The sequence below is a fragment of the Scardinius erythrophthalmus genome, assembly GCF_964197995.2.
Source record: "Scardinius erythrophthalmus genome assembly, chromosome: 15".
In the NCBI taxonomy this organism is placed as follows: domain Eukaryota; kingdom Metazoa; phylum Chordata; class Actinopteri; order Cypriniformes; family Leuciscidae; genus Scardinius; species Scardinius erythrophthalmus.
The window spans coordinates 9,389,889-9,406,660 of NC_138235.1; the positions used below are offsets into that span (position 1 = coordinate 9,389,889).

Consider the following 16,772-nt stretch of genomic DNA (forward strand, 5'->3'; position numbering starts at 1 on the left):
TTTGCTATGTAGACTGCGTGCACTTTAGAGCAAAATTGATTTATGGTAAGACATTGCGAGACTCTCATTTCCGGAGACCTTCTCATCTTTTAGACTAGAGCAGGTGCTAATGGAAATGCATTGATCAATTCTGGGAAAAAGGTAGAATCCAACAACATGAACTTTAAAAATGAAGAGGCCCACTAAACAAAATGATGTTCAAAAGACGTCTTTTCAACGTACGCTTTTGTGACAAAGACGTTGAAAAGATGTCTTTTGACCATAATTTTTGCTTAGTGGGGGAATGTGTGCGAACTAAAACAAAGGTCTGGATGTGCTCTTACATTTGCTTCTCGTCTTCTTCTGTGCAGATGGAAAACTCATCTGAAACGAACTTGTTTATGTCCAAAATATCAAAAGAGAATGACTTGCTCCTGGGAATCATCTACACAATCTTTGGTAAGTGTATTTTTAAAGTAGTCAAAAATGAAAAAAAAAAAATCGTTTTTATTTCTGCAGTCACCTTATTATAAAGGATAGGAGAGAAATTAATAGTGAATAGGATAGTAAACATGTTAATCATGTTAAAGTCATTTCTTTCTTTCTTTCTTTCTTTCTTTCTTTCTTTCTTTCTTTCTTTCACTGCAGGTGTGCTGTCTCTGATGGGAAACACCACTCTGTTGTTTGTTGCCTATCGCAAAAAGTCTTCTCTCAAGCCAGCCGAGTTTTTTATCATCAACCTCTCCATCAGTGACCTGGGCATGACCATTTCCCTCTTTCCCTTCGCAATTCCCTCGTCTTTCGCTCACAGGTAAAACTCTTTCACAGCATGGACATTTCCTGTAAGAGTCTTCCTCTCTTTCTTTATATATAGCCTTTTCCCCTTTAGATGTTAGTGTGTCCTCTTGAGACTCATTAAAGAGGGTCATCTCGTTCTCTCTCTGATCCTCTTAAAGGCGTCAGCATAATAAAAGCAAATTAAATCAAATTTAACAGCTGGAAACATTGACGCAGCCTCCATGTTCTCAGACCCTGAACTCTCTGATGACTGGGGCTTTTGATGTGCTATTCCTTTTTTTCCTCTTCCGCTTTCTGTTTGTGTAGTCCGAGACATACAAATTTAAGAATTTAAATATCAAGGTGTTTCTTCTACGCATTTATCATGCAAATAATTATAAGCCAAATGTATTCGGTTTTCTAATTTTTTTTGTATATATAGTAGGCTATATAAATTACCTATAATATGAGAGTTGAATTTTCACTTGAAAAAACATTTTATTATAGTCAATAAATAAAGAAACATTCGAAATACCTTAATGTTTATTGTGATGTATTTTTAAGTGTACTAATGTACTTGTTATGTACTAAAAATACCAGAGAGGTGAATAAAACCCACAATAATTTCTACAGTCAGTAAAGCTAGTCAGTATGTTTTCTGTACATCAATACTAAATAAAACGAAATTGCATTTTTTTTTTCTATGGTGGTTGTTATATGCTTTTAGACAAACCATTTTAAACCAGAAACCATGATTTTCAAATAGACCAATATAGAAATGCACTTTAAATAAATGACACAGCTGTTTAACTTTTTTGAATGGTTTGGATTTCTGTCAGCGATGAAAGGCACTTTCATAATAGCTTGAATAGAATAAAAAATAAATCGTTTTTCTATCCAGAATAGTTATTTTTGTTTCAAACTGTTGGGGATTTATGAAATAGCAGAGAATTAATATTCAAATTGGGCAATACATTTTTCATACAAAATCTAATTTCGGCAGACACTGAACATGCAACATGCTTCCAGTCATAAGATATTCAATGTGCATCTGCATGAACGGATGCACATCTTACGGGATTGTGAGATTTCAGGGTGGTAACATAAAAACAGTAATATAATTACATAATTACCACTGAATGCCCTGTAATAAATATTCCCAGGTACTCTGGTATTCTGGCAGACTCTTTCTACAGAGCCTCAGAATCAGCATGTATTATTCAAGCCCTGTGTGGTTTTAGGAGCCATTCACAAGGGATGCTGGACAGTGGAGCGGAATAAAACATGAGGATCTTGTAATGTTTTCCAAAAGTATGTCTAGCGCATGTTTATATAGACTTACAAAAATAGCACCTATAAAATATAAGAATTCATACTGTGTAGGTTGGGGCTGTGAATTGAAGGGGAAAGGGGGGTGTAGACATGTCGACTATAACACTATACTATGGAGCTTAAAATATGACAATATGATTTGAATTTGAATTGTGTAAATTAAGTGTAATCAAACAAAATGTAATTTTATGTGGTATTTTAAATAGTTCTGAATTAGATTTCTTTAAACGAATATTGAACATTTGAAATTTAACGAATTGAAATGTTTTCATGGCAGAATTTTTTAGTCATGTATTTTCAAACAGCTAGTTTTTTGTTCTGAATTCTTAGACTGCAAATATTCCTAGAATATTAGAAATCTAATACTCAAGCTGTTTTCTCATTTTTCTACTCTTAATATTAAATAAAAAAACGACTGAACGAAAGATACGCGGATTCTCTTGAACCACCACCGCGTTTGCGGCAGAAAACTACTGCAGTGCAGCCAAAATGCTCTGTTCGACTTTTCTGAGATCCTTTACTCTTCCCTGTGGATGACCTGTGACCTACTTTCTGTAAGATCTGAATTTTCCGCGGTTTGAATTTTAGAAAACTGAATTTTTTCTTCATCTTGAAAACTTGAATTTGTATTTTTTAAAACTGAATATTTGCAGTCTAAGATTTCAAAACAAAAAACTAGCTGTTTGAAAATACATGTCTAAAAAAAATCAGCCATGAAAACATTTCAATTCGTTAAATTTCAAATGTTCAATATTCGTTTAAAGAAATCAAATTCAGAACTATTTAAAATACCACATAAAATTAAATTTTGTTAGATTACACTTGTACACAATTTACACAATTCAAATTCAAATCAAATTGTCATATTTTAAGCTCCATACTATTCAAGTATTTCAATGAAATTATATATGTACACTTTTGAACAAGTTCACACTGTTCATACAGTTACATTTATATTTATGAATTTGGCAAACACTTTTATCCAAAACGACCTTAAACCTTAAAGGTGGTATCAGCGATTTCAGGCCCAAACATAAATGATCACATTCATCTAATATTTCGCTAGCTGCACGCCCCATAAGCATGCTGTCAAAAAAACGCGTCTCTCTAGGTAGCCTAGGCTCTGAGATCTGCACACAAAAACAGTTGGTATCAACATCACTCAAAACCAAAACAAATAGTGTTCCAACCAATCATCGACAGGGGCGGGTGTTGTGAGGTTTTGCGCTCGTGCACGGCTGCCTATGACGGCTGCACGCGAAAACCTCACAACACCCGCCCCTGTCTGTGATTGGTTGGAACACTATTTATTTGGGTTTTGAGTGTTTGGCTAAAACGGGTGAAAACAACTGTTTTTGTTTGCAGATCTCAGAGCCTAGGCTACCTAGAGAGACGCGTTTTTTTTGACAGCATGATTATGGGGCGTGCAGCTAGCGAAATATTAGATGAATGTGATCATTTATGTTTGGGCCTGAAATCGCTGATACCACCTTTAAGTTTTTTTTTTTTTTTTTTTTCATGCATTCACTAGGAATCAAACCCGTGCTCTATTATTTGGGCTAAAGAAATTGTTATCCAACATGCACCTTGCAGTAGAAAATATGTTGTAGTAAGCAATGAGAAATGTACCTGTTTTATGTGAACTTATGAAAGGAAGCAAAGTCAATTAAGCCGGAAATGATGTTGACATCAAATGGCAGTTCAACATGAATTTTCATTGAATTAAAAAACAGCAATAGAGATGGGGCTCTCTCTGTGCACTTTAATTTAATTGTTTATTTAGGAACAGAGACAGAGTCTGCTTGTCCTCGTAAAAAAAAAAAAGAAAATCACGAGGAGCAGTTTTTCACTGCTCCTCGTGATTCTCTTGCATGATTCTAAACCAATCTAAACAATTTAATTTTCACAATTAAGTGTTAAGTCTTCCTTATTTTCTGATTTTGATCTCAATGGGGGGATATAGTGCTCATGTCACTGCGTACAGCAATCCAAACCTTTATCACTCAAACATTCAGTGAGTGCACTCCCGGATGTCATGCTTTAAGTGAAATAACTTAAATAAAACTGTGACTGCACGTGTACAGATTAACCATTCTGCTGTTTTTAATGTAATGTTAAATAGTTTGCTTATTATTATTACAATGCAACAACCAGTATTCAAGATGGCATGATGTACAGTTTTAGAATTTACTGTATGCTTGTGAAGAGTTTAGTCTATAGAATAAGTTGTGTGAGAATAAATTGTGTATAAAACACAAAGTAGTGGAAAGTAAATGATTACAGATAATATTATTTTTTTTTTTTTTTTTTTTTTTTTTGCTGAGCTATCCCTTTTAGACACTATATAAAGGGAACTGTTGATATAACTTAAAATTTCAACTCAACCTGATGCTGAGTTTTCTCAACTATTGTCTTAAAATTAACACTAACTAAAACTAACACTACTTTGTTTTGTCAATTGAATTTGTTTGTTCACTAAATGCAAAATGCCTCATTTAGCCAATAAATTCATCAAGGCTAGAATAGATTTCTTGTTTAGCAATTTTTCAATTGGTAACAATTAGTAACAGCTCTTTATATTGAATTGTGTGTAGTTTCAAATAAGCTCGCCTCACATTTCTTTGTATTTGTGACTTAAATGTTCCCATAAACTGGAAAATATGTAGTTGCATTGTTTACAGTGCAGATGTTCCCAATCATGTTCCTGGAGATCTACCTTCCTGCACAGTTCAGCTGGATCTCCAGGAAGGTAGATCTTCGTGAACATGATTTTGCACCTCTGCGCTGTTAACAATGCAACTACATATTTTCCAGTTTATGGGAACATTTAAGTCAACCACATCTGAACCAGCCAATTAATATTTTCTGAAACACTTGTAACATATAGATAGAACAGGGTCGGGCACTTCAGCCTTAAGTGATTGTACAGATTGACATCTTGTTCTTTTTTTCAGGTGGTTGTTCACAGAGGTGATGTGTATGTGCTATGCCTTCTGTGGAGTTTTATTTGGTCTCTGCAGCCTCAGTAACCTGACCGTACTGTCCTGTGTGTGCTGGCTCAAAGTCTGCTGCCCCAACTATGGTAAGACCTGCCTGTCTTTGTATGTCACAGAACAATCAAGCAGAAGATAGTGGGGAAAATATGTATCAACTTGATTAGATATTGTGCAGGGACCATGAGTAGGCATTTATTTAATTTTTATTTATCTTTTTTGTCATGCGGGTATGCGGGTTCTTATTGATAATTAACCGAGGTTTAGATGTTGACGTTTTATTGAAAATGTTTGGTTTTTACCAAAACACATAATTTGTTGCAAAGAAAGCTGGAAACAAAGATGATCAGGTGATATAGTTTTCAGCATTGTAAGGTAGAATAATTCTCTAATATTTCTCCTGACCAAAAGTGGTTATTTGTTATTAATAGATTTTATTAACCAACAATATTTTCTTGCAACAGATCAGACATTCTGAATTTATCAGAAAGTATGGTGAATATAATCTATTAATAACAAATAACCACTTTTGGTCAGGGATAAGATTAGAGAATTATTCTGTCTTGCGATACTGAAAAGTATATCACCTGATCGTCTTTGTTTCCAGCTTTCTTTGCAACAAAGTATGTGTTTTGGTAAACTTTTTTTTTTCTTTTTCTTTTTTCTTTCTAACAGATCAGAAAGGATTCATTACAAGTCCTAATAAACACGGAGGGTAATCACATATTTTTGGAATCCATTCATCATATTCTGTAACCTTTTTTTTTTCTTAAAATATGGTGTTTAAATCCATTTTCCACTCAATACATAATTATTACATCATAGAAATATTAAAACCCAAAAGGAAAACCATGGCCTTCAAAATTCATTTCCCCATTTCATCCTAAAGGTAAAAAAAATAAAATTCTGAGAATTAGTCGAACATTTCCATTTCATAAGTATTTCCATAAAGTAAAGAGTTTTCCTGTCTCTTAACACATAGTCCCTAATTGAAACATAGCTTGAAGAGACCACTGTTTCTGCTGGTATATCATTTCCTTCAAAGCAATTAGTATTTCTTGCCTTCCACATCCCTTCGTTGATGACAGTAATTACTGTCCACCATCTAATCCGTTCACACTATTCAGCTCACCAAGGTCTAGTTCAGTTGGAAATCTGTACAGATCAACCATCCATTCTCGTACCAGGGACCAGACCTCCTTAGCATATTTACAAGACCAGAATAAATGGTTGATAGACTCGTCTTCTCCACACTTAAACTTAGGACACTGTGAACTCTTTGAATAATTCCTTTTTTTTTTTCAGAAAAACTCGAGTAGGCAAGCATTGGTGAACCATTTGCCAAGCAATATCTTTATGAGAAATAAACAAAAGAAACATTGTTTACATTCTTCCAAACTGTAATACAATCAGATTCAGTAAGTTTTCCCACTGAGGTGATCCTCTCTAATCCTGGGCACAGCATACCTTGAACAATTACCCGGTTTATTTTCCCAATAGGGACATGAGAGACTTTCACTTTCCTTAAAAGGGATAGCACACTATCATACATATTTGGTCTATATTCAGCATGAGGAGTATTTTGTGGAAGTCTCATCCCCCAGGCATTAGCTACCTGTTCTGCCCTACAAAGGCAAAAGACCTTAAGTCACTAGTGTGGAACTGAGAAAAATGACTTTAAAGATTTTAAGTTGTCCCGCCAAATTAATTATAGGTAGGACACTGGAAATCTGGCAAATAGATGTTTTAGTAATGGAAATTATATACATAAAAAAAATCTTGAGCTCAAACTTGACTTTTGACCACTATTTTAAAGTTACTGTACTCTGCCTTTGTATTGTCAGCAAAAAGTGTGAAGTCATGCCAAGGCAAAAGGCAGTAACTTCCACATTATCAATATTTGGTTGCTGATCACCATTAACAAAATCATTATAGTAACACCTGTATAAAATCTAGTGATCATGGCATTTATTTTGTATGATTTACAATTATTTATAGCCATCTACTTATTGCTATCCTGTACTTTGGTTGCATTCTGATGGCATTATTAATATATTTGACATGACAAAATACCTCCATAGATATATTAGTCCAGCGTTGGCTCGACCGTGTTTAGAGCGGGGCTAAAGGCGTCGGCGAAGTTTTGGCACTCTGCCAGCTAGATGCATGACTTTTTCAACCAGGTCCAGTACCCGAACTGAGTGAGGCGGGGCTTTTTAATTCTTGGTTGTATTCATCTGATACGGCAATGTGTAACGTTTTTCTATCAACTCTGCATAATCCTTCGCGATCGATATCGCACGTTTGTCGATGGAGCGGGTTTAGACCATACTAAATGTTCTGACCGCAATTGTGCAGGACAAAGCTCTGAGGACATCAGAAGTTAGAGGGACTGATGGCAGCTGTACAAAGTACACAGGCTACACCATAATTTTAATTTTAATGGACATTAAAACAAAGGCAGATAACCATACAATCTGGTAGGTAGCATTATTTGATAGAACACCGGCACAGTAACTTCATATTGACGTGCGGCTAAATAAAGGCAGAGTACCGTAACTCAATTTGAGTGTTCCAAAACAAAGCCAAAGAGCGGCAACTGATGTTACGGTGTTCTGCCTTTGTTTCTCATGGGCTTTTGGAAGTTACTGTTAAGACAACTCATTATTTTCTCGAAAAAACAATGGAATTGATTCAAGATACTTATCCACATGATAAAGGTGGTCTTGAATGTGTCAAAAATATAAATAACTCATTTTTGACCAAAAACGAAGTTACGGTCTTTTGCCTTTGCACGGCAGTGTTGACCTACCCAAAGCTTGGCAAAACAATGCCATAAAATTCCTTGATTCTCAGGCAAACAAGCTTTTAGAATGGGCATCAAAAACATGGATTCCACTTTGGTTCCCAATTCTGATACTGCTAGCCCTCCTTTATCTAATGGCTTATACAGTATCTCTCGTCTCATTTTTTTCACGTTGTGAGCCACAGAAAAAAAAAACTAAACAAGGCCTTTTTGATAGATCTTGTAAAATGTATCAATGCTGGAAAGGTTGAGGCCAAAAAGGTAAGGGAGGCCACAATCTCAGTATTTATTGCCAACACTTTCCCTCTCAAAGTAAGATCTCACTCCTCCGGTTTAATTTCCATTTTATCTTTTCAAGTCTCGAATCCCAATTTATCTTGTCCATGTTTTTCTCCCCAAAAAAGTCCTAAAATCTTAATAGATTCTTCCTGATTTTTAAAACCCAGTATTAATTTTGGTTCTTTCCAGAAAGAATACAAAACTTCTGTCTTTGTCTTATTGATTCTAGCCCCAGTAGCCAAAGTAAACTTCTCACAAATTTGCAGCATTTTCTTTATAGAATTGTTATCAGTAAGGAAGAGGGTAAGGTCATCCATATAAAGTGAAACCATGGCCTGAACTACCCGGAATTGGAAAACCTTTAATTTCAGGATTTTGCCTAAGTGCACATGCTAATGGCTCAGTTGCTAAAACAAATAATAATGGAGACAAGCTACAGCCTTGTCATACACCTGAACAGATATCAAAGGGATCTGACAGATGGTTATTTACCAATACTCTACTTTGGCAGTTGGTATAAAGAAGGTTAATCCATGCACAAATGGATGGACTTAAACCCAGGCGTTTCAACAGTATGTGTAAATAGCAATGGTCTATACTGTCAAAGGCTTTTTCGAGATCAAGTCCCAAGATTGCCAGATCAAGTCCCAGGATAGTTTACGGTCTTGTGCAAACAGATAAATATCTCTTTTGCTAATGCCAAATTATCTTGTAGAGATCGTCCCTTAATACCACATGTTTGGTCGTTGCCAATAAACTTAGGCATATCAGGCAGGAGTTTAAAAAAAAGAGTGCCTTGGACAGAATTTTTACATCTACACCTAACAAGTCAAGGGACGCCACTTTTTAATCTCTTGTCTATCACCTTTTTTAAACATCAAGGAGATAACTCCTTCTCTTAAGGATGATGGAAGTTGTCATATGCGTAGACTCTCCATAAACATCATCAACAAGGAGTCCTTTAAATCTTCCCAAAAGGTTATATAAAACTCCGTAGGTAGCCCATCCGCTCCAGGACACTTATTATTTACTCATACTCTTTACTGCTCTAATTAAGTCATCAACACATAGGTTTAAATTGTCATTTCTAAAATCCCCATTGAGTGTTATTATCAGTCTCAGAAAGAAAGTCAACAATGTCATTTTTTTGTGTTTTTGGAACTATATAAGTTCTTCTAAAAGGAAAAAACATGGGATACTATATTATGCGTTCCTGCTATTACTTGGTCTTCTTGAACTTTTAAAGAATCCAAACTTTGGGAACTAATAAGTTTTGGTAAACACTGTTACAAAGACCATAAACACATAAAAATATGAGATTCAAGCTGCAAGAGTCAAGCTGCCCAACTAAAGTGAACACTGATCGCCGTAATGGTGACCAATATTTCAATATAACAACAACACCTAAACCTCTGTTAATTCTCTATAAGACCTTCTGTTGATGTCGATAGAAATAAAGTCAGTCTGGTTAGTAATAAGTGAAGCTGGTAATGCTGTTTGTGGAGTTGTTTAATCCTCCTCTGCTGAGATCTTGAGAGATTTAATGTATTTTATCATCAGTTGATTTCATCTAAGGCTGTGGCTGGAAATCAGTTGTAGTTCTTGTGTTTCTATTTCCTTCATTGATTCTGCTTGTTACCAGCAGGTGTTTATCACTAATGCTCAATCATTTAATTAATCACTTAATTATCTCATTAGCTTTAAGACGGATTCAGTGTTACTTTAACTGTCTGTTGAGTGGGACCAAATGTTCTCTGAGCAGAGTTAATTTAACTCTGGGGATTCTGCTGTGCACCATACTGTGTCCTTATTTGGCAAATAAATAAATAAATAAATAAATAAATAAATAAATTTAATTTATTGGATTGGATTTTCAGATGCAAAATCTTTATTAAAAGATATAGTATCACTACCATTATCTCTCAGGTGCTGATACTGTTATTATTTAATCCCCCCCCCCCCCCCCAAAAAAAAAACAAAAAAAAAAACATTAAAACACTTTAATACCTGTGTTGGGGTATTCTGTCTATTTTAGAACTAGTTTTCACTTATTAGCATCTTGTTGGGTTGTGTTGTACATTAAGCCTTTTTGTTAGTTATTAAACTTTGTTGCTGATGAATGAGGTTGGAGGTTTATAAAGGATATGAGACCTCTGTGTGTTTCATGGTCTAACTGGGAGTGTGCTGATTCTAAACTGATTTGTGTTGAGTGTCTTTAGGCACAATCAGCTTAATCCACACTTTTTCCATCATTTGGCTGCATCATTTTTAAAAACCCTGTTTATGAACAACGTTTGCCAGAGGCAGCTGGAGTGAGCCAAGTGATGACAATCACCACCATCCATGGGTGTGTTATCTTCAATCTTCACCCCAGGCTTCACTTCTGCAAGAGATATTGTTCAGCTTTCTTAGAAATAAAAACTAAATAAATTAATAAATAAAACAAATTTACACAACATATAAAAGATACAACCACAAAAGAAGATGTAATTTGTAGTCATTATTATTATTAATACATTCAATTATTTATTGAACATTGCTATCAACAGAGGCTACATTCAAGACAGAGAGTAGATTCTTCCCCTGAGATGAGTGATGATTCAGAATCACGTGGAGCGGCTACAGTGTCCTACTAGTGTTCCAGAAGTTGGAGGAGAGGAGACTGAGGAACTGCAACATCATTCCTTTGAGCAGATAAGGAAATTGGAGGAGAGGAATGAGGTCCTAGAAGCAAAGTTGAGCCTACTTGCAGTGAGTGATCGGATCAGTCGCCATCCATAGAGTACATCTTCCCCTGTTCCTCAACCCCGCGTCCATACTCCACAGATCACTACAGATGCCAGCCCCATCCCTCTGCCTCGATCCAAGCTACCTCAGAGACCTCAAGTGACAACACGGCAGAATCATTCAGACAAGATCACCTGAGGCTTCAGCAGCTGGAGATGACGTCACAGCTTATCCAGAGAGTGTCAGTCTTTCCACCAGACATCTTACTTCAAAGTCTATGATAGCAGAAGTGGCTACAGCTCAACCAGTTTACATATTTCTCCCAGTCTAGAGATTGCCTTATAGGGGACCAGCTCCCACCATCCTGAACTTCGTTAAGAACCAGATCCGAGAGAGTTAAAGTTTTTAGTTAAAGTTAAATTAACTCTGCTCAGAGTACATAGGGTCCCACTCTAAAGAGTGTTAAAGTAACTCTGAATCAGAGTTAAAGTTAATGAGTGATTAATTAAGTGATGATTGAGCATTAGTGATGAACACCTAATGTTTACAAGCAGAATCACTGAAGGAAAGAGAAACACAAGGACTACAACTGATTTAAAGCCACAGCCTTAGATGAAATAATCATAATAGATGTAATGATCAATCCTTTGCAAAGATGCCTGAGATGCCAAAGATCGGACATTCAGAAAGCTGCTTGGTAAACAGACCACAGAGACACTGTACCTAGATATGCCCACTGAAAACCTGCATGTCTTGTTGAAGATCTGTAAAGTAGTCTTGAGAAATGGCTTTTGCCCTCCTGGATAACACACCATCCTCCTTTCAGCAGTCCAGCCGCTCGGATTGACTGGTCGACCAGAAGAACTTGTACTGTGTACAGTCAGACAAGCCCTCCACATTCTGTGAGGTGCGTCAGTGACCTTTACAGTGTCACCAGGGTCCCAACTCAAGACCTTATTCAGGATTTGTCAAGCCTTTACAGCAGAGACACTGGGATTAGCAGAGCAACGTAAATATTGCCATCTACATAGTCTACAGTTGCCACATGCTGAATCCATCCAACCACTCCTCCTTATAGGGTCGGATTACCCTCAACTCATCACTCCATAGCCATTCTGTCTATGCCCGCCTAATGGTCCTGCCGCCATCAAGACCCTGCAAGCTCCCACTCAAAAGATCAATCATCGCCTTTCCAATCAGCAGTGCCTTTTCCCAGCTACTTCAGATTCGTATACTGACCTGTACAGACAAGTTGATTAATTGTGGCAACCAGACGTTCTCCCTTACTGCGGTGAGAAACTCAACGTGAGAAACCCGCTCAAAGCAAGATCAAGTGGCCATGTCACTGCTTCTGTCCAAGACTACAAGAGTTGCAGTAGATGGAGTAGCGTAATAAGGGGTACTGCAAGCCTCCCCAAATACCACCCTGCCTTGTCTCCGAGGAATAGAACGGTGATTAGCCAGGGATCCAGCACAAGCAGGAGCCTATCATGTGGAGATAAACAAGTTAAAGGAGGCAGGATATGCAAAATTGATACTTCCCGACCAAGTGGACCAAGCTGAAGAGTTGTGGTACATCCTTTATCTGGTAAATCCTACATTGCCAACATAATGGCAAGAACAGAGTTGTCTTTAACTTTTCATTCCGACATGGAGAGAAGAATCTCAACCAACTTCACCTCCCTGGCCCCACACTGGGCCCTTCCCTGATGTCTGTCCTCCTGAGGTTTCGTGAACATACTGTTGCATTAAGTAGTGACATTAGAGGTATGTTTCATCAGGTGCGACTACTTTCTGAAGATCACCTACTGTTACGATTCCTCTGGAGGGACCTCAACCAAGAAATACGAGTGGCAAGTTCTCCTCTTTGGGATGATGTGCAGCCCTTGCTGTTTGATCTTCGTGCTCCAGAAGCATGTCATCGACCATAGTCACCCAGGTGAAGATGTCCGTGAAATATAGGGAAGTCCTTCTATGGGGACCACTTCCTTTAGAGTTTCAGTTCCCAGATAGAAGCCAGGGCACTGACTGGTCAGATTCCACTACCGTGCTGGCATGGTCCCATGCTGACTCATGTCGATTTAAAGTCTTCATTGACTCGAGGGTAGCAGGGATACAGGAGTTGATAGACCCCACGGACTGGCATTATGTCGATTCCAAGTCTAATTCTGCCGACAATGGGGACAAGACATTAGCCGAGTTAGCCAAGCCGAGCCCATGGAGTCAAGGCCCATTGTTCCTCCTCTACACCATCCAGGAGCAGATAGGGTGTTTGCCTAAGTGTGCCGTAAATACTGGAAATTGAAAGGTTGAGAAGCTATTCGCACCACCAGAGAATGTGCTTAGATTGTAGACATTGAAGAGGCCAGCCCAGCATTCCCAAGCTGGCCGATCTACCTTTTTCAAGACTGCGCTTGCTTCAACCGTCCTTTTACTCCACTGGAGTGGATTGCTTCTGCCCTGACCTCATCAAGATTTGGCGCAGACATGAGAGAAAAATGGGGTTTTAAGTGTCTGACAAAGAAAGCTGTATACCTGGACTTGCTCTACCAGATGGACAGAGATTCATTCTTAATAGCCCTCCTAAGATTCATCTCCCGCAGAGGCAAGCCATTTTAAATCATATCAGACCAAGATTACAAATTTCAGAGGTGGCGAGCGGTTGCTGAGCTCCATCCTTCCCTCCAGGAGCAATTAGCCAGCCACCAGATTAGTTTCATGGGGGTGCATCAGTGCAAGCGCATGGGTGACTTGCATTTGTGTAAAGGTACCATTGACATGGAGGCATATATTTCGATTGTACAGAGACATATACTGCCATCAAGATGACATCTTTCCTGGGAAACAAGACAATGCCAGGCCTGCATTCCATATCTGTCTCTTAGTAAACATGTATGGCCCATCATGGTGAACCAGACAACGATGACCACAGACTGTTGAGCAGATAGATGTCTTATATCAGACGAGTTTGGGCAAAAATTCCACTTGCAAAACTTCATCAATTAATTAGTCCTCAATTCCCAAACATTTACAAAGTGTAATTAAAAGGAAAGGTCATGTGACCCACTGGTAAACCTGCCTCTGTCCCAACTTTTTCGGAGTGTCTTGCAGCCATCAAAATCAAAATTTGTTTATATTTACAAAATACAATTAAGTTGGTCACTGAAAACATTGGAAATAGTTTCTTTGTACTTTGGTCAATTAAATAAAGCTAATTATTTCTCAGAAGAGCATGAAAGCCTTCTGTGGCACCTTTAGGCATTTACTATGTCTCCCTGGACGTGTCCTAACTGAATGTTGATGCTTAGTTAGGCTGTTTTAAGTTAAGTTGTGAAGTGCTCTGGCTCGCTAAGATTGTGTTTGGTCTTTTTTCACATGGTATGCAGGTATTTTTCCAGTATGGCATAGTGTGTATAAACGGTTCCCATTGCATTAACCCCATGATGCAGCGCTGAGTTCCCTCGAAAAATAACGTTCTTAGGGTTAAGTAACCCTAAGAAGGGAAAGAGATGCTGTGTCATGTTGCCATGCTTCGGGCATGCCTGCGTGTCTTCCTTCGCGAACTTTGAAGTTCATGACGTGTAATGCAGGCACACTTTTATGCAGAGGCGTGTCTACGTGGTGGCCAGGGGGGGCACCGGCCCCCCCTGAAATTTGATTGGCCACCCCAGGTGCCCCCCCTATAAGATGTCTTGTGATTGGTTCATTTTACGGCCATTCAGTTTATAGACTAATGAAGTTCGCGATTCAAAGAAGTGCAGCGCCAGGGAAACAACGGTTGCAAGTTGTGAGCGCAGCTTCTCTGCACTTAAGCTCATAAAAACACATTTACGCACTACCATGACTCATGACAGACACAGGAATCTTGGAGTCACGGTGCGTGTCCACTACAGCGGCAAAAGTCCGCTCAGTGCCGCTGGCAATGCTGTAACGTCTCCGCTCTGGGGTGTGTCTGTTGCGAGGGTGTTTAATCGAAGTATTTTTCAACACACGGACAGTATAATCATCAGCGATGCACGCGATTACGTTTAGAAATAGACAAGCTTTGTCGAGAACTGTCCAACCTTTTGACGCTCTCGGTCGCTCTCAACGCTTTCTCCGGTCCGCTGTCAATCTCAAAATGCAACTGCGCGAGCGTGAAGCTCGACTTCCATAGGAATGAATTGAAAACGTTCGCTCCGCTCCACTCGCACCGTGCCAGTGGACACGCACCGTAAGCACCGTAATTTTGTTAGACGGTTTGCCAGTCACCACCGAAACAGACAAATCCAGCTGTTTTAGTTGAGGTCTGCCTTCTTTCTTTTTCGACTGTTTATTGTTTCTAAACTAAAGACTAGCAGAGCACAATGTAATGGTTCTATATTTTATTTTTAAACTGTGGTGTTTTCATTTGAACTGTTACAGTGCTAAAACTTTAACTCTGTGTTACTCAGCTTTTTTGTAAATTAACTTGAAAGAAATGTTGAATGAAACACTATGATGTTTTGGCCAAACCATTTGAATTATTACAGTGGGGGTGTCAGGGTTCCTGGGTGGATGAAGTAGGAGGCGAACACGAAGATGCAGAATCCAAGGTTTTAATTCTCAATAATCACAAATACAAAGAACAGGGAGCGAGTGCGCAGAACATAGATAGAACCTAACATAAACATTGACCGACAAGTGAAGACTGAAACACTCAGGGCTTAAATACAGGGGAGAACAGATCAGGGAAACAAGACACAGCTGACAAGACTAACGAGGAACCAGGTGATACAAATGAACTAATAAGGGTAACCATGGAAACCAAGGAGTGGCGGGAAAACAGAACAAAGGAAGACATGTGACAAAAACACTCAAACAGAACAGAACTGTGACATAATTCCCCCCTCCCGGTAGGCGCGTCCTCGCGCCGTAGACAGACCAACAAATAGGGTGGGAGGGTGGGCGCCCTGGAGGCTGACAAGGGCGTGGCTTGACAGGACAGGGAGCCTCCAGGGCGGAGCTGGCAGTTCAGGTGACCAGGGCGAAGACAGCCTTTCAGGCGGCCATGGCGGAGAAGACCCCTTGGATGGCCATGGCGGTGCGGACCCTTCGGGCGGCCATGGCGGAGACAACCCTTCGGGCGGCCATGGCGGTGCGGACCCTTCGGGTGGCCATGGCGGAGACGACCCCTCAGGTGGCCATGGCGGAGACGACCCCTCAGGTGGCCACGGCGGTGAAGACCCCTCGGGTGGCCACGGCGGTGAAGACCCCTCGGGTGGCCACGGCGGAGAAGACCCCTCGGGTGGCCATGGCGAAGAAGACCCTTCAGGTGGCCATGGCGGAGAAGACCCTTCGGGTGGCCATGGTGGTAAAGACCCTTCAGGTGGCCACGGCGGTGAAGACCCTTCAGGTGGCCATGGTGGTGAAGACCCTTCAGGTGGCCATGGTGGTGAGGACCCCTCAGGTGGCCATGGCCCCTCGAGTGGCCAGGACGGAGCCCTATGGCCCCCCCCCAAAAAATACTTGGGAAAAGTCCCGGGTACCAGAGAGGGCTCGGTGCAGGGCAGCGACGAGGGCTCGGTGCTGGGCAGATCCAGCGACGAGGGCTCGGTGCTGGGCAGATCCAGCGACGAGGGCTCGGTGCTGGGCAGATCCAGCGACGAGGGCTCGGTGCTGGGCAGATCCAGCGACGAGGGCTCGGTGCTGGGCAGATCCAGCGACGAGGGCTCGGTGCTGGGCAGATCCAGCGACGAGGGCTCGGTGCTGGGCAGATCCAGCGGTGAGGGCCTTGTGCTGGGCAGATCCAGCGGTGAGGGCTTTGTGCTGGGCAGATCCAGCGATGAGGGCTCGGTGCTGGGCAGATCCAGCGGTGAGGGCTTTGTGCTGGGCAGATCCAGCGGTGAGGGCTTTGTGCT

General features: G+C 40.0%; 1 protein-coding gene across 1 annotated transcript in view; it reads left to right on the forward strand.

The window, feature by feature from the left end:
* Window positions 1–350: 350 nt before the first annotated feature.
* The window catches only part of opn7b (opsin 7, group member b), a gene marked incomplete at both ends in the record, with an annotated part of 36,344 nt that continues 19,922 nt past the window's right edge, over window positions 351–16,772 (forward strand). Inside the window, 3 exons of the mRNA XM_081386492.1 lie at window positions 351–438; window positions 628–790; window positions 5,043–5,170. Coding sequence (XP_081242618.1) covers window positions 351–438; window positions 628–790; window positions 5,043–5,170 — 379 coding nt within the window. The remainder of the gene's footprint in view (window positions 439–627; window positions 791–5,042; window positions 5,171–16,772) is intronic.